Source organism: Lepisma saccharinum, chromosome 6 (assembly GCF_977018435.1).
Source record: "Lepisma saccharinum chromosome 6, izLepSacc3.1, whole genome shotgun sequence".
NCBI lineage: Eukaryota > Metazoa > Arthropoda > Insecta > Zygentoma > Lepismatidae > Lepisma > Lepisma saccharinum.
The window spans coordinates 23,737,854-23,760,623 of record NC_139234.1 but is presented as its reverse complement, the minus strand read 5'-3'; the positions used below and the strand labels follow the sequence as shown (position 1 = coordinate 23,760,623).

Here is a 22,770-nt window from a genome sequence, read left to right as displayed (position 1 = left end):
GAGGAGCAAAGTAATAAAGAGTAATATTTGTAATTTCGGTAACGTCACAGTAATTTAGCAAATAATCCGGATGCAGTTTTTATTGGATCGAAAACTTCTCGAGTTTAGGTTTAATTCTGCCCCCTCAAAATTAGTCCCAGATTAATTCTCTCCTCTCAAAATTAGGCTCAAGTTTAATTCTGCTCCCTCAAAATTAGGCCCAGATTAATTCTCCCCTCTCAAAATTAGGCTCAAGTTTAATTCTGCTCCCTCAAAATTAGTCCTAGTTTATTTCTGCTCCCTCAAAATTAGTCCCAGATTAATTCTCCCCTCTCAAAATTAGGCTCAAGTTTAATTCTGCTCCCTCAAAATTAGTCCTAGTTTATTTCTGCCCCCTCAAAATTAGGCTCAAGTTTAATTCTGCTCCCTCAAAATTAGGCCGTTTAATTCTGCCCCCTCAAAATAGGCCCAGTTTAATTCTGCCCCCTCAAAATTAGGCCCAGTTTGATTCTGCCTCCCTCAAAGTTAGGTCCCAAGTTACGCCCATGCATGAAACCCACCTATAGTTTTCAAGGTAATGTAGCAAACCCCCGCGAGAGAAAACACAAACTTCAACAAAACATATCCGGCAGATCGACAGTTCTCTATGCGGTCCGCGCGCATTATATACAAAAGGCACAGCACAAGAGAGCATTGAATAAAGGCATTTTATCAGCATTTTTTTGCACATTTTCAGAACCTTTTTCTTCCTTTCCCTACCATAATTTTGCACCTTAAAATCGTTCCCTAACATAGCTTAAGCTAATTAAGTTATAATATGTATACAAAATTTGGCAAAATGGAGAAAATGAACGGTACCTGAGAGTTTCTTTGATGCATGCTTTCAGGTAATGCATATTCTCTAGAACATCCCCCGACAGTGGAGCATCTTCTGAGGGTAAGTTTCTCTTCAGTTCCTCGTAGAGAATCTCCTGCTTTTCTTGATGCTGTGACAGCTGGTACAGGATTGACGCTACTGCAACTGACGTCTTGGAAGATGATAAAAAAATCAAAATCAATGTCAACTCATCAAAATAATATTTACACTAGAAAATTCTTACTTTCTTGAAAGTTGGTATTGTTAGTGCTTTATTATCAGGCAATTATTGGACATTAACGGTTCTCTAGTTTACTTTTTCTATTCAAACACCATTGTTAAAATGTGGAAACGAAGACGAGAGTAGAGATGCTCAAAAACGTTTTACATATTTTTATAAAAGTTGTACTGATTGCACAACTATAGAAACAGTTTGAAAACTTTCTGTTCAGTGACATTCTTTCTTCCTTGTCTATTTCTATCGATTCTATGTTTCTATTCTAGTGCTACCAGGGCCGGATTAAGACGAAATTGGGCTTGATGCTGATTTTTTTCTGTACAACTAACTTTCAAGGTGAAAAATTTACTACGTCACACTTACCGAACAATAATGAAGTGGCAACAATCGCCAAGACATTGGAAGAAACGCAGCTAAATTACTAAGTAAACTGTTTAACGTAAAACTGATAGCATTAACTTGAAATCTTCTGTGAACAATAAACACAACGACGTTATAGTTACGTCACAGCGCAAAGAATAATCGTAACTGTATAATAGGTAACGCTGTGTCTAGGCGTCCGAAATTGGGGCTCCAAATTTCATTCTATAAGATTTATTTTCAGGTTAATATAGCAAAAGAAAACTGTTCAGCTTTCGGAAAATTCTCGTCTGTTTTCATCTGGGCCTATTTCAGGAATGGGCCTAATGCTGCAGCGTCAATAGCACCGTCCCGAGTGCTACATATCTCTTTCTGCAAATTCACAATGTTCGCTAGGGCAGGCAAGACCATCTGGAAGTTTAGACCACAGCGCTTGGCCACGACGTCATCAGCTGGAGGCGATGATCTTTGAAAGTGAAATGCAATTGCAGCGGTCCACCAAATTTTGTGTTTATATCAGATAAATCTATAGTTGAGACGGACGGTTAGATAGACCAACACCACCGTCGCATAATGGTACTTTTCAACTTTTGCTCATTAGTACCCCCAAAAACTGGCATTAAGGAAAAAGACAAGTGACCCACAACTATAGAAAAGTACGTCATAGTGTCACTCTGAATCGACCCGAAAGTCCTTGATTGAAAGATGGCACTCCTTTATGTATATCTTGCCACCAAAAAACATCGGAAATCGGCGCTAATAGTTAGGTACTAAGCCATCCAAGAATCCGATGACATACGGGGGTGTCCAAAAAAATGTATACACATTTTAAAAGCATGTCATACATGCGATACCCTTCAATTCGCGTTGGCTAAGGGTTCAACGTGTAGTTCTATCGTTCAGAAACAGCAACAGATAGCGTTAGTATTCAGTGACGCGATGCTCTGCTCAATGCGATCCGCAACGCGATGCGATGCAATAAGTTGAGAAAGTGCAGCGATGGCGCAAACACGGCTGTCATTCGAGGCGCGAAAAAAACACTCTGAAGTGGTATTGGAAGTTCGAGAATGTCTGTGAAATGCAACAACAATGGAGGCAGGAATATGGAACTAAACCGCCAACACGCCTAAGCATTGTACACTTGTGCGATAAATTTGAAATGGCAGGAACAGTGATGGATATGCATAAGTGGAGATCAGGCTGGCCTCGCAAGGCCACAAATGAAGGTGTTTGCAGGCTGGTGGTTTGCAGTTTGAGCACATATTGTAATTGCACGCAGAAACTGTTTCTATGTTGTAACTTTTCCCTTTGTATTGTTGTAATACTCACAATAATATAGCAGCTATTCCATTTTAAAGTGTGTATACATTTGTTTTGAACACCCCTACTAATATGCATGGCAACTTACCGTGTCGATTCCGACTAGAAACATATCTAGTGCTAGAACGGAGGCTAGTTTCGGATCTGAATCAACTAGAAGTATTCTTTCCAAAAGCGAAGCCTCTTCGTCACTTCCGGTAGGCTTAGATTGCAGTCTGTCTAGGGTATGGCCTATGTGCTTCATAGTAATCCTACAAGTAGAGTTACAAAGTATGTTACTAGATGTCAGTAGTGAATATGTCTTCGAATATTAGTTTATAGACACAAAGCAATATTTCCGATTACACTTCAGCATCAGGTTAATATTGTATACAATGTTTCGCCTTAAAACATTTACATTATAAACGGGACATGAAAAAAACCATCTTCTCTCCTTCTGAAATTAATTATTTCATGGAGTAATAAACACTGCATTCACAATTCTAAAGTTGTTAGCAAATGATTTGATGTACAAGTTATTTGATTCCATTCATTGTGCTAGATAAGATACGAAATATGTGCAAAAAATTAATATTTTATAATATAACAGTCCTAATTTGAAAGCCTGGATTATTGTTTAAATGTAATACCTCTAATTTGCTTTGCTCGGGTAAGGAAGTTAATAACTATTGCAAAAGGCACAGTTTGGAACTTGAGTAAATGTTAATAAGAAAACAAAAATAATAATATAAGGTCTTATAGATCACATTTATATACTAAATTCAAAGAAGAAAATGCATATGGCATAACGGTACTAACTTCTCAATAATTTCACTTATGATTTTTAGGAAATACACTGAAGATATTATGTTTTCATATATCGAATAGTTAGTGTAGTAGTAGAGTTTATACATTCAAGGATATACAAGGATGTATCTTGATGGTTTGTTACTCGCCTGGTCCCCCACACTTTACCTCCGCACTCGAGGTTTCGTGCACTTCGTACTCGGCTCAGATTTGTCTAGGGGTATCTTTCTTTGTACGACAATGCACGTGGGTTGCTACAAGTCAACATAATTATATAATTAACTACAAGAGACAACGGATAACCTTTGCGAAACCTTATTGCTATAGGGGGATAAATTACCTTGTCCAGCATGTGTGAAATTAAAAACGGAAATTTTGGATAATTTCTATAGTTTAATTAACGTAAAATTTAAAAGTATATACAAGTCGTTTCCGAACGTTCATTTCTCTAATTATTTATCGGGCCAAAACTCTAATTTTGATGTTGGAATCTCTATTGTTTGTACCTGGATGCTTTACATTTCATGAATTACATCTGAAGTACGCTTGTCACAAGGTAGACTCGCGTTACTCCAAGAAACGTCTTAACAGGCGCTAGGCCGCCCGACGTGTACATTTCTCAACCTCCACGGTGACAAGGCACTAGGCTGCCCAGCGCACCGTAATTACTTCAAAATAACATCCAGTACAAACTACCTTTTTACCTGTAAACTGGATACCAAGGCACTAGCTTGCCCGGCAATCCAATCTCTTACAGCATCCGTTTCGGGAGATCTGTCCTCCGGTCCTAGCTAACCGAAGCAAAAACAGCCTCTCCCTTCCAAGTCTGAGTTCCAACAGCCGACCTCCCCTACTCTCATCTGGGAGTTTATATACGTTTGGTTGGCGTCTGTTGCCAACCGCCCTTCTTTCAAAATTTTTAATCTTTAAGAGCGAAACTGCCCGCCTTTCTTTTGAACGTTCAAAACACTAAGCAAGAACAGAGAGCTACATGGTATTTATACATGGAATAATATGAACCTAAAAATGCATAATAAATTGATTTACACTAATAACACATATATATGTTTATACACGTAATTACGTAATTAATTAACATATTAATAAATATTTCAATAAGGAAAAAAAACACTGTTGCCCTGACACGGGGGCAGGGTAACAGATTCCCCCTCCCCAGCGTTACAATTCAAATCTGAAATTTAAATTTCAGTCTGTGTGAATTGTCTTAAATTTACTGAGAAAAGTTAAGCACTGTATCTGAAAAAGAAACAGTTCACTGATAACGTTATTTTCACTACACTTCAAAAACGTCTCTCTGAAAAAGAAGAGTCTCGATTTCACTGCGCTAAATATCCTATTTCCACACGGTTTCTTCTCCGGGAATCCTGGAATTTCCTGAACATCTCGGTCATCTGGTCATCTGGACTGCTCGAAGGTGCACACAGATTCAGCTCCTCCACCTTCCAAAGAACATGTCCGGCTCCCGTTCTACGGTCGACTCAGCCTCTCCTCGGTCCATCCGAAGAACTCCCGGCTCCTTAGTCCCCTAGTCCTTGCGTCTGGGACTTCTGCGGTACTTGGTTCGACTCCTGACGAATTTCAGCTTCAAATGCTTTCCAAGGTTCTATCGTTCGATCACACGACCCGATTTTAAAATGGCTTTCCCATATTTCATCTATAAGGAAACTTTCCCTTCCTTTTCCGGCATCGAACTGTCATCCTTCAGCATTCTCTTAGCGATGAAAATATCATGTCTTCATGTTCACAATTGTCACCACCCTTTATCGGCAAAAGGTTGACATAACATAAAATACAACAGTTCGTATTTTTAAATCTTACATTCACATGAAATAAATTTACCAGAACTCAAATGTGTAGCGACAATAAATCAGGAACTTAATTACTAGTGTACAAACTAGCAGGCGACTTTTCGGCTTATTTTTCATCAGTCATTTTTCACTGTCCTTCTACCCCCTCCCCTTGAGATGGATTCTCAGGGTAGAAGTTAGGGACGAGTGCTTTCCCTCACACTTCTCAAATTTCTTCTCGGAATGACCTTCAGCTGGTCAACGTTAGCCAGAACTCTCTTCCCTTCACCTTCCTTTTCCAAAACAACATTATTTGGAGTAGTGAAATTCAGAATTCTGTAGATCCCTTTGAATTTCGGGAAAAAGCACGCAGTTTGCTTATTAAAAGCAGACGAAATTCTATGCTCTTGAAGTAGTACTCGATCTCCGACACGAAGATTAACCCTTCTTCTGCCCTTATTGTAGGCCTTTGACGCCTTTTGCCTAGTCTTTTCCTCTTTCTCTTTTGCGAATTCGAAAGCCGCGCCCATTCTTTCCTTTAACTGCATGACGTAATCCATCTGTCTCTCCGGCGTGACGTCCTCCCCGGTTCCATCTTCCCTCTGAAGCTCCATTTTCCGAGTGTCATGCGGTGTGTGTAAATCACGTCCAAAGAACAAGAATGACGGCTTCAATCCAGTCATCGAATTCGTTGCATTATTAATGGCAAAACTTATCGCATCCAAGTTTTCTGCCCACGACGAGTGTTCCTTGCAGAACTTTCCAAGTGCTTGCTTGATTATCTTAATCGCTGCTTCTGATTTGTTTCCCTTCGGTCTATATGGCGTAATATAGACAGGCTTGCAATTCACAGAGCGCAACGTTTGTGAATACAGTTTGCTTCGAAATACACTTTGGTTGTCACTGACAACGTATTTTGGGAATCCTGATTGAAAACAGTACTTCAAGAATGCTTGCGAGATCGTCCTCGCCGTTGTAGTTCTAAGCGGTGTCAAGCTAATGTGCCTTGAGAAATCATCTTGAATGACTAAACAGTACTTGTATCTCCCTTTCGTACTTGTAGGCAGTGGTCCAAAAATGTCCAGAAACACTTTGTATCCAGGCGCAGTAGATTTTCTCGAGTTCATAAATCATATCTTTCTGCTGTTGTCAGGATTATACTGAAGACAAGTGATACAACTTTTGCAATAGTTACTGACATCTTTGACTACTCCGTCCCAAGTATAATTCTCTAGAACCTTAAACAATGTCTTTCCATGTCCTAAGTGCGCAGATAATAAATCATCATGCGAAGATTTAAGTACTTCATTCTTCAACTTTTCTGGTACCCACAGCTTCAATCTGGAGCTAAACGGTGGATAAAGTCCAGTGTTTTCGTCAACGAAACGGTAAAGCAGTCCATCATCGTCGAGACAGGAATGTCGCAGATAAAAGTCAAATTTTCTCTTCTCTCGAGCATCCTTTATTTCAACTTCTTCCCCATTTAAACATCCAATTAATTTCGACAAATAAGGATCGCTCTGTTGTTCTCTTTTCCAGATTTCTTTATCGTTAAGATCTACGGGCGGCGAAGTTTATTTCTGTCCGTCCGTCTGTCTTCCATTTACAGTGTTGCCAGCTGCATCTGTAAACATCGCTTTCGTTTTCCTTTTCTGCTTCCCGTCGAATTTCTTCTTTTGCTCAGAAAGTGGCCTAGGTTTCGCTCGGAACGGCTTCTCGTTATTCACATCCAAACGAACCTCGTAATCCTTTGCTAATCCCGGTTTATCTTGAAAAACATCAATATGCCTTCTCAGTATGGCATTCAATTTCGGCTTGTTTTCCTCTGAGATATCGGTACCCTCCATCAACATGGCAATCCTTCTCTCTTCGTCAACCCCCTCCCCTTTGATGTCGCTGCTACGTGTCTCCGCTCCGCAAGCAGAAACGTTCTCTCGGACCCCTTCGACTCCATCCGTGGTCGAACCCAGTCCCCTAGAACCAACAGCATCAACGCTGTCACGTGTCGACGGCGAATCAAAAGGCACGATTTTCGAAAGATCAGGCTCAATTGCCCACCCGTTACGATGAATCATGGGTATAAGTCCCAGCTTAGCCATTAATGTCCTTCCCATTAACATTTCATGATTAGCATTTGATAACACAAATATCTGATCCCGAGCCTTGTGTCCGTGAAACTTAATATTCACGTAAGCGCTCCCCAGAGATTCCACATTTCCTTCCGCAAGTATTACTTTAGTTCTGCAACCCTTCAATTTAACTCCATTTGTCTTCATTTTCTCGAAAACCTCCAAAGACACAAAGTTATTGGACGATGCCGTATCAATACATGCGTGTACTTCTACATTAGCCACGTTGCATAAAACGATAGGTTCCCTTACGTCTTTTACATTTATATTGTGAGGTGAAAAATTTTCCTTCTGAGTAAAATTTGCAGTTTCCACGCCACGAACTTGACAAATTCGTGGCGACTCTACGAGTTTTTTGTTATTTCCTTCCCACGTTCATTAATCTTGTTTTCCCTACGGTGATTTGAAGCTCTGCAACCTTTCTGTCCACAAGTGTAGCATAATTTATTTCTCTGGCAATCTTCCTTCGAAAAGCAGTTCTGTTTGTTTTCATCCCTCACCGCAAGCCGCGAGGGTGGAGGGTGTGAAACCACATGTTCAGCCCTCAAGCGCTCGACTTTCGGGTGGTCAAAACCAATGCTCACAGGGTCCAAGAAAATATCAGATTTCTTTCTTTCCCCCTCCTCTTCTTCGCATTCCTGGTTAAATGACTTCCTCAAAACCCAGCTGCGAATTTCATCTTCCGAAACGAAAGATTTGAATCTCTGCCTTTCCAAAAACTCCGCTTGTAGATCCAGGGCGTACTCGCTCATTTCTCTCATAGAAGTAAATGTCTTGTTGTACAAATAATCCCTAAATACCGGATTGCAGTGCGACTTCACAAAGTCAATTCTCTCCTGCGCAGAAGCCGAATTCCTTATCCTACTAAAATGCCTGTCAACTTTGCGAACGTATTCCGCCAATCCCTCGTTAGCAAGTTGAAACCTTTGCGACAAAAATAACTCTGCTTCTCTCTGATAATCCAATCCGTGAAAAGCCTGCAAGAATTTATGCCTGAATTGTGAAAAATCACCGAACGGTTCCGTGAACAAAAACCACTCCCTCGCTTCATTTCTCAACGAAAGAGGAATAAACTGCTTCAGAAGATCATCTTCAGCAATTTTCAGCGTTCTCGCGTAATCTTCAATCCTATCCAGATACGAAAAAGCATCTTCCTTCCCTACATTTCCCTCAAATGTCGGAAGCGGCAAACGAATTTCCTCCATTGTCACTCTTGGAACGCACCTTTGTTCCTCAACAATAGAAAGTTCTGACGCGGTCGGGCTGGACCTGCTCGAGTTACCAAGCGACATTCTTGTAACTTCCCCTTTTCTGTTTCGCAAGATCATCGGTTCGATCCTTGTCCGTTTCTCTCCTTAACTTTCAAAGCAAAATCTCTTTCAATATCCTGCGACAAGACCTCAAATAACTAAGTTCAATCGCGGACAGAGTCCCCAAATAAATATGTTACTCGCCTGGTCCCCCACACTTTACCTCCGCACTCGAGGTTTCGTGCACTTCGTACTCGGCTCAGATTTGTCTAGGGGTATCTTTCTTTGTACGACAATGCACGTGGGTTGCTACAAGTCAACATAATTATATAATTAACTACAAGAGACAACGGATAACCTTTGCGAAACCTTATTGCTATAGGGGGATAAATTACCTTGTCCAGCATGTGTGAAATTAAAAACGGAAATTTTGGATAATTTCTATAGTTTAATTAACGTAAAATTTAAAAGTATATACAAGTCGTTTCCGAACGTTCATTTCTCTAATTATTTATCGGGCCAAAACTCTAATTTTGATGTTGGAATCTCTATTGTTTGTACCTGGATGCTTTACATTTCATGAATTACATCTGAAGTACGCTTGTCACAAGGTAGACTCGCGTTACTCCAAGAAACGTCTTAACAGGCGCTAGGCCGCCCGACGTGTACATTTCTCAACCTCCACGGTGACAAGGCACTAGGCTGCCCGGCGCATCGTAATTACTTCAAAATAACATTCAGTACAAACTACCTTTTTACCTGTAAACTGGATACCAAGGCACTAGCTTGCCCGGCAATCCAATCTCTTACAGCATCCGTTTCGGGAGATCTGTCCTCCGGTCCTAGCTAACCGAAGCAAAAACAGCCTCTCCCTTCCAAGTCTGAGTTCCAACAGCCGACCTCCCCTACTCTCATCTGGGAGTTTATATACGTTTGGTTGGCGTCTGTTGCCAACCGCCCTTCTTTCAAAATTTTTAATCTTTAAGAGCGAAACTGCCCGCCTTTCTTTTGAACGTTCAAAACACTAAGCAAGAACAGAGAGCTACATGGTATTTATACATGGAATAATATGAACCTAAAAATGCATAATAAATTGATTTACACTAATAACACATATATATGTTTATACACGTAATTACGTAATTAATTAACATATTAATAAATATTTCAATAAGGAAAAAAAACACTGTTGCCCTGACACGGGGGCAGGGTAACAGGTTTGACGGACTTTTATAGCATCACTGGTTTCATTAAAAAGAGATTGTCTGGTAGGAGGAAGAATTAAGAAATTAAGAATGAACAAGTCATAACTAACCCGTTTAACATATGCCTCTACAACATATACCTGTACATGAGTATGAAACTAAATTGAATGCTTGGAGCACCTAAATGAACAATGAAGATTGTATTTCATTATGATGTTTGTTAGTATTTATTGCTTTCAGGTGCATATATGTGTGGTGTGTGTGTGTGTGTGTGCGCGCGCGCGCATGAAGAATTGTGGGATATGTCAGTTTTATATTTTGTGGGCTGCATTCCCTCCCCAGAAAATATTAGTTTTCAATAGAATATCTGAGGCAACAGACGATAGATAATGATCTCCATTAACCTATTTCTCTACTTCTGTTTGGTTATTTCATGTCATGACCCTCTATATGTCAAATCACAAACCCTGAGACCTTCTGTAAACAAAACCACCTGCATGCAGAAAGCATTGCAAACTCATAAAAGTAAAATAATCCACACGAAAATCCAGCGTTGTTACAGGATTCCTTACGTAAGGTAAAACAATGGTCAATTTGTAGTATGGGATACGCTGCCGCAAATGACGTCTCACTTTAAACCCAATGCTCTTTCTCTTTTTTACTTATTGCCTCACCTTTATGGTTAACTCTTTGCACCAGTAATCATTTCCCATAAATTTGGCTTCTTTCTTGCATGTGAATTGAATATATTTTACTTGCATTTTCTTTAGACAAAATGATATAACATGTAATGTATATTTTTAAGGTTTGATAAAGATAGGAGTGTATTTGAAATTTGTTTGTAGATTTTATGTAAATTGTATCTTATGTAAATAAAATATATAATGGGCATAAACAGCCATATGCAATGCTGTAAGTCCAATAAATATATTGATGATGATGATCAAAACAAGACAAAAGAAATTTCGTAAATTTATTGCGGTTGGAAACTTTGACACGCATCCTAATAACGATTTTTGTTCCGCCAAATATAGTGCACTTCGTAAAATAACTTGGTGACATGGCAAGGAAAGATAAGTGTGAACATTTTGTAGTAATATGCATAGTAACTTTCAATGAGCTTAGAGATTTGTGTACATAAAGATATTTTATAACATTGGTTATTTTCTAAAATTAATCATGTGAACAGCAAAGAAGTAGTGCAACTTAGTAATATTGCCTGACTTATCCTTAGAAAAATAACATGCCGAGTTCTATGCGTGCGGGAAAGTCTCCGTGTTCTCCGAGCTTGTTTTCAAAACACCAGCAAGGACTGCCTTTGAAAAGGGGTGAGAAACAGATTCTACTCAATATTTATGTAACGTTCTGTCAGTGGTATCCTGAGAAACCAGTAAATGAAGTGGTTAAGTTCGTATCCCAGTGCAGTGGTGTGTCAGTTTCTGCAGTTTTAAGGGTTATGAAAGAGAGAATGACCGGGAGAGTAACAATGTATGCGGCTGCATATTCGTCTGATGTTTTGAGAGCGGGTTCTCACATTCAGAGGCTCTTATATAAAATGAATAGGTGCGGCGAACTATGAGTGTAACAGCAGATGATTGCGGTCATGAATCAGCTGACGCGGAGTGATACATCGAATCGGTGAGACCGTTTGTTTACAGAAGGTCTCAGGGTTTTTGATTTACACCTTAGGTAAACACAACGATGACAATGTCGACTTGATGGAATACATGAGGAAAGAAACACAATGACACTCATATCTAAACATTACCTAGGATTCGAACCTAGAACCCCCTGGCTTTCGTAAAGCGTTACGCTAACCATTAAATGTTGTAATTGTTATTAATATTTCTCCGACTGAATATGCAAACATGACTGATACCTACTCAGTTATAGTGTCAAGGGCAGTTATGTATTCCTTCCATGTGGGAGTGTTGAGGATCCTCCAGAATGGAATTTTCAGCTCCAAAATTCCAACGTTGTGGAAGAAGGTCTTCACAGCGTCGATCATACGCTGAGTTTCAGAATCTGAAGTTATGTCGGGATCCAAGCAGCCCAGTCTTGTATCCAGCGCTACTCGAGCAATTGCTGTTAATAATAATAATTAATAATATTAATATCTGCTAATATTATTATAGTTATGGGTAATTCATAGATATTTAAATAAAAATATAAGCATGTCAGCAACAGACAGTAAGTTCTGTCATAATTATATTACAGAACGTCATCAACAGATTCAAATGTGTTTTGGAAACTTTGGTTAAGGTAGGTATAACATCCGCCATATTGAAACAGATTCCGCTCGAATATAATACCAGATCAGTCCACTAAAGCAAGCTTTTGCTAATATATATATATATATATATATATATATATATATATATATATATATATATATATATATATATATATAATAAAAATCTACGTCCGTTAGGTTTTCATTGATTGATTTGTTGTTTTAAGTTCACCTGCACAGTAAGGCTAATCGGGACTGGACCTACAGTTTAAAGTGGGATCGGAACAACTATATGCCTCCACCGGACACAGGACCCCTTAATTACACGGCGATGACGCTACCACTGCGCCATCGGGAAGGCCTCTACTTCCGTTAGGGTCTCACAAAGGTACCATATTTATTTATTTACTTATCACTTATAACAAAGCTTTTTTCCGATAACAATAGCGTACATATGACAATTCATACATATTATAACACTGCAATAGATTAGAAGATGAAAGACCAGGAAACATACTTTTAAATCGTTTATTACCAAATTGCAGTCCAGGTGATATCCTAAAATTCCTCTTAGTTTCAATTACTTATGTAGAAGTTTATACGTATGTAACTTACACTTCATTTCTTTATTCATTGCACTAAGTATCTAACCTGCTTTAAAAAATATTAATTTACCAACTTAGTTCAGAAACCTGTGTTAATATTATTTAAATTATATAATTGTAGCTTGTTGTGTTAGTTTATGTAAGCTTGAATCATTATTATTTAACCATGTAAAATATAAGTTGTCTATCATTTGTACAGTCATGAACAAGAAAAGTGATTTTTTCACATTGCGAATTTTGAACTTGCAAAATCTTAAAACGCAAGTAAGCTCACCTACATTCACATTATTTGATTCATTAATGACATGAATAAATAGTTTCCATAATATATCTTTGAGAAAATCAATTCCGTTTGGTGTGTACAGCACATTTTCCTTGTATATTACTATAAGAAAATCGTAAAATATTTCCGGCAGGTAACTTTTGGTGGAAAGGAGGTTCAAGTTAATCAGTGGTAAAAATATTCATTCCCGATCTAGTACTCTTTGTTTGTGCGTATTATAAAATTTGATTAACCTTTTTAGAGGAAAAATTAGAATGAAACTTACATTCCAGTGACCATTTGTGTATTTCGTTTAGGAAGTGTTCTGGCATTTCGTTGTTGTGATCCCGTAAAATTTTCATCCTGAAATATAAAAAATAATAATACAATTACTGCACCGTAACAACTACACTCAGACTTATGTCATGAAGAAAAATAAATAATTTTCAGTAACAAAGCTGTGGGAAGGAAAACTTTGGAAAGTTACGAGAATTACTTTTAACTGCATTATATATATATATATATATATATATATATATATATATATATATATATATATATATCAAGAACATTCAAAAGTGGTAAATTATGTTTCAAAGTACATAAAAATGTTTCATGTGTGTTAATCATCTTTCGTAGTTGCAACTTGAACCATTTTACCACTTTTAGATAACTTTTTTATGACTTTACCTGTCCAATTCTTTAACACGATTTTATGGAACACCAGTCCTTCAGATATCAAATCAAATATCCAATGTTCCTGACATTTTCGTTTCATCTGAACATTTTAAACGAACTAACTACCGGTAACTCTCTAGCCTTCTTAAACCAGAAGGTGTATGGCTGCATCAACACAACCCTTCCATCTGTCCCTATCCTGGGCAAGATCAATGCAATGTTTTCTATCTTTACCGATTTCTTCAATGTAATGCCAACGTTTGTTTAAGTAATTCTATCGATATTTCACGACTATTTGATAGAATATAAGTTCTCACCGAATCTCACAAATCGTATAAATTATCGCTGTGAGCGCTGAACAACATTAGAGCCTGAAGTTACAATTACATTCAACAATGGACAGTAATTCATATTTATAGTAACTTACCTTTCGACAAACTCCAGGGCAGTTTCGTCTATGGGTTTTATGTACCTCTTAACGGTTCTAGGTTGTAGCATCGCTTGTTGCACCTTCGTTCTGAAGTTATACCAGTCTTCACCATGCCTGAAAAATATTTACCATCTGTTAATAATAAATAGTCAAAATATGATTATTTAGGTGCAAATATTGAATCCGCATTCCCGAATACTTACCAAGTCCTAAAATTAAATAATCCACATATAATTGTTTAACAAGTATTATATAATCGATGGTTATTTATGTCCGCTGAATTTATTGGAAGGCAAGGAATTTGGCTAATACTGCTTTGAAGGACCGAAAGATTTATGCACACTCATGGTAATATGCATAAAATATTAAACAGCAACTTCACTTTTCGCCAGTTGTAATAGGTTATTAAAAGTGATCATCGTACAATTATTTTAGCCTATTGCAATTGGATCTAACCCCTAATGGTCGGTTTGCTGCTACAGCCATTTTCATTGTCTTCTTTTTCTAAGAGAACCTAACCCAACAAGCCTAACTTATATAACCACCCAGTAGAGTACGCAGGATTCTATTATTTCTGAAACTTTCTCCAAATTCACATTACCATTGTTTTATTATACTTTAATTAAACAATAATACTCATAATTAATTAAGTTATAATTAATTAATTAATTCGCTGAATTACTACAAATTATACTACTAATACGTGTTTGTGTTCGTCTTGTGTAGTAATTGTGATGTCTAATGTGTTTGTGTTTGTCTTCTGTAGTAGTTCCTCCATTCATATTGGGGGTTAGGCGTAGAGCTGACAACTCTGCACTGTAAAAAAGCCATGTCAAGAATCAGCAATATAAGGCCATGGATGTTCCCAAGGTAAAATATTCCGGAGGTAAAATAGTCCCCCGTTCGGATCTCCGGGTGGGGACTACTTTGGGAGGTCCCTGGACTAAGGATAAGATCTACATTAGGAATAAGGATATTAAATTAGGCACCTGGAATGTTCTGAGCCTTTACCGGCCTGGGGCATTTCAGTGTACAGTTAATGAGATAGCTAAATATAAATTAGATGTAGTAGCTGTCCAGGAAGTTAGGTGACCAGGAGAAGGGAATTGTAAAACTAAAAATTATACTTTTTTCTATGGAGGTACTGAAAATCATAATTTCGGAACAGGCTTTTTCATAAATAATAGAATTATCTCGGCTCTTAAAACAGTAGAATTTATTAATGATAGGATATCACATGCAGTTTTACAGGGTAGGTGGTGTAAAATTATTTTAATAAACATACATGCACCAACGGAAGAAAAAGATGATAATACTAAAGATGATTTTTATGCAGAGTTAGAACAGGTCTTCGATAAATTTTCTCAGTATAATATGAAAATTCTGTTAGGTGACTGTAATGCACAGATTGGCAAAGAAGAGACATTTAAACCCACGATTGGTAAAGAAAGTCTTCATGAATTAAGTAATGATAATGGTATAAGATTGATTACTTTTGCAACCTCAAAGAATTTAATTGTGAAAAGTACCACTTTTAAACATAAAGATATCCATAAATATACCTGGTCTTCTCCAGATGGTAAAACTCATAATCAGATAGATCATATTCTCATTGATAAGAGAAGGCATACTAGTATAATTGACGTTCGTACACATAGAGGTGCTGACTGTGCCAGTGACCATTATTTAGTAATTGCTAAATTAAGAGAAAGACTCTCAGTGATAAATCATAAGCAACAAAATCTAAAAGTTCTAAAATTTGATACAGGAAAGTTTACTGATGAAAGAATTAAGAAAGATTACCAAATTAAACTGTCAAATAAATTTGATGTTTTGCAGGATTTAAATGATGATGAAAATATAAATAAAACAGACGTAAATAAGAATTGGGAGCACATACGTAATGCAATAGAGTCAGCAGCTAAAGAAAGTATAGGATACCATAAACCGAGAAAAAGTAAGCCATGGTTTGATAATGAATGTCATAATCTAATAGAAATAAGAAATCAGGCTAGACTTAGGTGGTTAAATAACTCTGATGATACAAATCTAAACAATTATAATAGAATAAAGCGAGAAGTTAACCGCACGTTTAGAAGTAAAAAGAGAGATTACTTGAAAAGCAAAATTAACGAAATTGAAACAAACAGCAAAAATAAAAATATCAGAAATTTATATAAAGGTGTAAATGAGTTTAGAAAGGGGTGGCAACCTAAAGTAAACTTGATAAAAGATAAAGACGGTGATTTTCTAGCTGACCCAAGTGATATTCTAAATAGATGGAAGAACTACTTTAATGACCTTTTAAATGTTCATGTAGGAGATAAATCAGAAGTAAATGAAGTCCACACAGCAGAACCTTTAGTTCCAGAACCTAACTTGACTGAAGTTAAAGATGCTATTAAAAGGCTAAAGAATAACAAAGCACCTGGCATTGATTTAATACCAGCTGAGTTAATTAAATATGGTGGAAATTCATTAATATGTCAAATTCATAAATTAATTTGTTTAATATGGAATAAAGAAGAAATCCCTCAACAGTGGAAAGAATCCATAATTGTTCCTGTGTTTAAAAAAGGTGATAAAATGAACTGCAATAATTACCGTGGAATTTCTCTACTCTCAACAACATATAAAATATTATCTAACATTCTTTTAACAAGACTAACCCCATATGCTAATGAAATTATAGGTGATTATAAATGTGGATTTAAACGTAACAGGTCAACTACAGATCAAATTTTTCACATCAGACAGACACTTGAAAGAAAGTGGGAATATAATCAAAATGTCCATCAGCTATTCATTGATTTCAAAAAAGCATATGATTCGGTCAAAAGAGATAAATTATATAATATATTAGTCGAGTTTGGAATACCTAAAAAGCTTGTTAGTATGATAAAAGTATGCACCAGTGAAACAGAAAGTAAAGTTCGTGTGGGTATTAATGTGTCTGACAAATTTGCAATTCATGATGGGTTAAAACAAGGAGATGCATTATCTCCATTGCTCTTTAATTTTGCCTTAGAATATGCTGTTAGGAAGGTAAAATAAACTAAAGAAGGACTAAAATTAAACTGTGTGACTCAGTTGTTAGCATATTCAGATGATGTAGGCTTATTAGGAGATGATATAAGTACAATTAAGAATAATGCTAAAATAGTTTTCAAAACTGCTAAAGAGATAAGTTTGGAAGTTAACAAAGAGAAAACTAAATATATGCTTACAGGCCGAAACCAAGTGTTAGGTAATAATCAAAATCTAATTATTGATAACAACTCGTTTGAAACAGTTTCCAAATACAAATACTTAGGAGTAATATTAACAAATGAAAATTATATTAAAGAGGAAATAAAAAGTAGGCTTAATTCAGGAAATGCATGTTACTTCTCTCTTCATAAACTTTTGTCTTCTCGTTTAATATCTAAGAAACTAAAAGTTAAAATATACAAAACAGTAATTTTGCCTGTAGTATTATATGGATGTGAAACTTGGTCCCTTACATTGAAAGAGGAACATAAATTGAGAGTATTTGAAAATAAGATCCTTAGGAAAATATTTGGACCTAAAAGGGACGAGGAGACAGGTGAGTGGAGAAGGTTACATAATTTAGAACTACATAATTTGTATTCATGTCCAGATATTATTAGAATAATTAAATCAAGAAGACTTAGGTGGGCAGACCATGTGGCACGAATGGGAGAGGAAAGAGGAGTTTACAGGATTCTTGTTAGAAAACCTGATGTTAAGAGACCTGTAGGAAGGCCAAGACGAAGATGGAGGGACAACGTTGAGATAGACCTAAGGGAAATCGGTAGGGATGGAAAAGAGTATATAGATCTTGCTCAAGATAGGGAAAGATGGAAGGCCTGTGTTGCTGCAGCCATGAACCTTCGGGTTTAAGAAGGCTAGAGAGTTTGTTAGAATTGTTATTTAAAGTCCACTTTGTGCACACAGATATGTTAATCAGGACCGGAGCTACAGTTTAAAGTGGGATTCGAACACTGGGTATCAAACCCGGGGCCTCTTGACTATAAGGCGACAACGTTACCAATACGCCATAGAGGGTTAGCAAAAGTGGCAGAAATGAGACTTTAAATAATCCAAATCAATCAATAAATACAGAATGTCCTGTAAAATTAGAGCATTTGGCAATCCTAAACGTAATAAGTGATTGGAATAGACTGAAATGCAATTCCGGTTACAACCCTTAACAATTAGTTAATGAATTAAATAATAACAGTTACGTTTTTACAAGCTCTAAGTTAACAAAAAATGTTCTCAAATTTTTACATTGGCACATTTGATTTTATCCTTTTTTAAAGCATTTACTCTTGGCTGATTTATCTATTGTAACTAATATTGTCTTAAGTTCTTTTAACATCAGTTCAGCAAGAGACATATGAAATTTATCGAAACATTGAATCACTAACTAAAACGTTCAACCATTACAGGAAAGAGTTACACTAATATCGTACCGGAAATCATACAGAAAATAAGTAAACTCAGCTTTACGTTAAAGCACCGTTAACGACAGACGCGGACTCGCCAACGGCTTTAACGATCGGAAATTTGAACACTCGCCATAAATAGTTCGAGAGAAGATTTCTCATCCCAGTTGTAATCAGAAAGCTATTGAGCACATAGTGGTTGCCTCCGAATAAGAGTCGGGTTACCAATTGATACGATAGGAGTTACAGCGAGCAGTAGTGCGTTATCATTTCAGAAGTGCCTTATCTACAAATCAGCAAGATGATCTTCACATCTAGTTCTACAGGTAAACGAACATTCCTTTATCCTCTTTCTGTTATTTTTCACGACCTTGCCAGACCAGTCAATCGAAGTGTTATTTCTCCTCATTTCACAGCCCCCTTTGCTTGTTTACGTGTTACCGTGGTTTCTCCGGGATGTTACCCCGATCCATAAGTGTATACCTCTCCCAAACCAAGCGATTAGCTTTAGGCTGGCATAGCCTAGGTTCGATCCCAAAACCCTTTAGGGTTATTATACGGTATTATTAGTTCTAACAAACGTTTTTGGCATTATCCTTATTGATTGTAACAGCTACCTCGATGATTGATTGATTTTGTGTTTTAAAGTCCACATTAAGCACAATAAGGCTAATCGGGACTGGACCTCACCACCAAGGGTTCTCGGTTTGAATCCTGAACTGGGTGAGTCCCTTCATCAATTTCATTTACTCATCGCCAATCCTCATTGTCGTGATTTGTCAACAACAACAACAACAACAAAATGGAGAAGTTCTATAAAAATGTAAATAAAATTACAGATTGTATTTCATTATTTCATGTCTCTGTACAATGTGTACAATTTACTTACACGGCTATCACTCCAGCCTTATTTCCGAAAAAGTCTTTCCTAAGTATGTGCTTGTAGTAATTCAGCGACGGCATGGAGGGGCGGTGGGGCATCAGCTCCTCGTGGCGAAATACCTTTTCTATCTCTTCGGGATCGTATATGAAGAGTAGATCTGGGCGACCTAGTAAGTTGCTGAGTTTGACTATCTTGCCGTATCTGTGGTACAAATGCTTCGATATCTTGTCCACGTCTTGAATTCTATAGTTACCTGCAAATAAAAGCATGTTTACGTGTAGAATTATGGAGCATTAAATATTTTGTAGTTTAATATCATGATACACAAACGATTTATAACCATCATGATCATGAAACGAATCATCCATCCTTATGCCGATATTTTTTTATATCGTAGGTTGCTGTCTCAATTTATTGTACCGGCCCCCGTGGCGGAGTGGTTAGCATAACACATCGCGCTACGACGTCAGGGGTACTAGGTTCGAATCCTGGCTGGGGCATGGATGTTTGTCATCCCTAGGGACGAAGTTTTTGTTTTATTTTTCCATGAATTTCGATGTTATTTTTTACTGCAATTCGGTGTTATTTTTCGCGGTTTATGGCAAAATTTGGTGTCATCGGTTATTTTTGCATGAGTTTTCACTGTTCGTTCTGTGGTTAAGATTTTCACATTGTTTTAGTTCTGAGAAATTGAGACACATTTTAGTTTTAATGACCAAAAAAGAAAAATATGGCTTACCTTGGTGAGAAATTACCAAATTGCTTCCATTTGGAAAACTATTTCATCTCATCATACACTAAATATGAAATGCTTATCGAATAACACCCAAATCTTTGAAGACACATCACATTTCCCTTACAATTCCTAAAAATCCCTCTGCGACCGTTTTGTGTACACACTGTAAGACCATAGTGTACAATAACTCATTGGTGACGTATTGAAGACGCAATATACATGTGACTAAGGTAGGGTATGCCATTGGCTAGGCTTCTGCGCTGGGTGAGCGAGGAGTTTTGCGTGGCAGATCCTTGCCGACTGGGGGAGACGTAGGACTAACTGGACACAGGCTGAGTATACTGTATATCCGTGTATCACCCTTTTTGGGCCTGCAGCCTGCATGGTCTGGCGTAATTTGCCTAACGTTTATATAGTTATGTCTATCTTTTGAAAATGCTAAAGAGGATATTTAATTTTTAAGGGTAGATTGGTCCGGGTCATGTAGGCTGTGAGGGTTTTGGGCGGGGTTGCAGTTGACTCGTATAGCCGTTACGTACTGACTTTTGACGATTTAATTGGACGGACTGCTACAATTTAATGGGGAGATTATACATGGTTATTATTGTTGACTAAACTAAAATGTTGTTCTTAGGTGTTTAGGTGGGTTGTGAATGAACCATGTGATACATAGAAATGTGCAAAATACAATCTGATTTGTTAATAAATATTTTGGTTGAATGAATATTAAGATTTACATTAAATAGTTTAATTACCTACTGAAAGATAATTAACCTTCACTGCGCCGATAATATACTCCACGTCTCACTTCTTTATTATTTATGAAGGGGAAATAAGAGACGTACAGGATTATAACACACATACACGCAATCTCACCCGCCCCCCTTCCGAAACACAACAGGTGCTTCTCCCTGAAAAATTTCCCGTTCCTACGAAATTTCCCTTCTGGGAAGAAGAGCTCCCCCTTCGAGCGAATTCTATTTCAGGACAAGGTTAAACACTGTCAGTCATGTCTGCCCCAAACTGCAATAAATGAAACGTGATAATATAGAGCACTCCAGGTAGTTCTTTTTGAACAGAAGAAGTGTTATCCCCAGTGTATATTGCATATTTCGTGGCGTTTTTAGCATTAAAATGTAAAGTTCTGTATTATTCTACAAAATGGCATAATTCGCTTTCTTTCGCAATACCGAAACGCTGAAAATTTGCATCCTTAACCTACCCAAATACATTTTAAATACTTTATTTTGCTTTCCTTAACTTTTCGGTGTTAACGTTAAAACTAAAACTTCACGTCCCTGCCCATCCACATCTTAGCAAATTTGCCAAAAGTCGCACAAAAAGCGACAGTTAAAATAAAGCAAATCAATCTATCAATTCATTGTTTCATTTCATGGGTTCAATATCTAACTCGATGGCGTTTTTATTTATTGGTTGGAGGCATTGTCTATGCACCAGTTATACACCGTGGTTTAGTGAGCATTTTGCACCAATTGTATGATCAAATAAACGACATCTCAAAATTGATCAGAACACTTCATTGGTTCAAGATGTTTGAAAGTTGCATTAATATCACACAAGTAGGTGTTTTAAAAATAAAAGCTCGATTCTAAGAAAGTGAATGTATAAAAATGTACATCCAAATTGCTCAGATAAATTTTATTGGCTATAATTTCGAAGTGTTTATAAGTTATATATAAACAAAAACAATTATAACTATTGGAATTGTGCATTACCAGCCTTAGGCTAATGTAAGTTGAACTCCACTCATTTCTGTATACATACGGCCATGTATTCTATGCTATACCTTGACAAATACAAGTTCACAATGTGCAACATATTTACAACTGAATATTTGACTTACAAAGAAGGTGTGCTAGTTCACCCGCTCAAAACTAACGTAAGTGAAACTTTGATATACCATTAGCATGGTACACACATTGTTTCGAAACATACTCGCGGGATACAGAGATTGCAAACTTGAGGTTAGGCATTTCCTTTCGACAACGGATCGAGATAAGGAGATAAACATGGGAGCGGCCTCTAAGAAAGAAGAATAGAGACATGGTATTTATCAATGGCAGCGACTAGGGGACGTGGGAGCAGTCCCCCCATTTTGTCAATTTTTGGCCCACACTATGGCCTCTTAATGCTAACCCTGTGTCTACCAAGAGACAAGAGAAAGTAAATTATTCTTGTCCTCCCCCCCAGTTTTGGCACCCAATCGCCTCCACTGGTGTTTATTGATTTTTGACGAACAATGAACATAAACATTTAAAATGTGAATGGGGATTGACAAAAATGTTAAGAAAAAGAAGTAGAAAACTTAAAGATAGATTGTGTTGATTGATTGATTGATTTGGTGTAAATAAGGCTAATCGGGACTGGGCCTACAGTTTAAAGTGGGATCCGCAACACTATGTGCCTCCACCGGTTATAGAACAACCCGGGATCATTGAACTTGTTAAATATGAAATTGTAACATGAAGTTGTAAGGAGAAGGCAACATTTGAAAATAGTGTATGCTTGGGTGACTTGAATTATTGTTAATATTCTGGAAT

At 37.2% G+C, this 22,770-nt stretch overlaps 1 protein-coding gene across 1 annotated transcript in view; it reads right to left on the bottom strand.

Moving 5' to 3' along the window:
• LOC145989019 (cytochrome P450 CYP12A2-like) overlaps positions 1–22,770 on the bottom strand; it is an 83,703-nt gene that overhangs the window by 9,324 nt on the left and 51,609 nt on the right. The window contains exons 10-15 of the mRNA XM_083124319.1: positions 19,480–19,734; positions 14,137–14,253; positions 13,318–13,394; positions 11,815–12,016; positions 2,842–3,004; positions 838–1,007 (exon numbers count right to left, since the gene is read on the bottom strand). Coding sequence (XP_082980445.1) covers positions 838–1,007; positions 2,842–3,004; positions 11,815–12,016; positions 13,318–13,394; positions 14,137–14,253; positions 19,480–19,734 — 984 coding nt within the window. The remainder of the gene's footprint in view (positions 1–837; positions 1,008–2,841; positions 3,005–11,814; positions 12,017–13,317; positions 13,395–14,136; positions 14,254–19,479; positions 19,735–22,770) is intronic.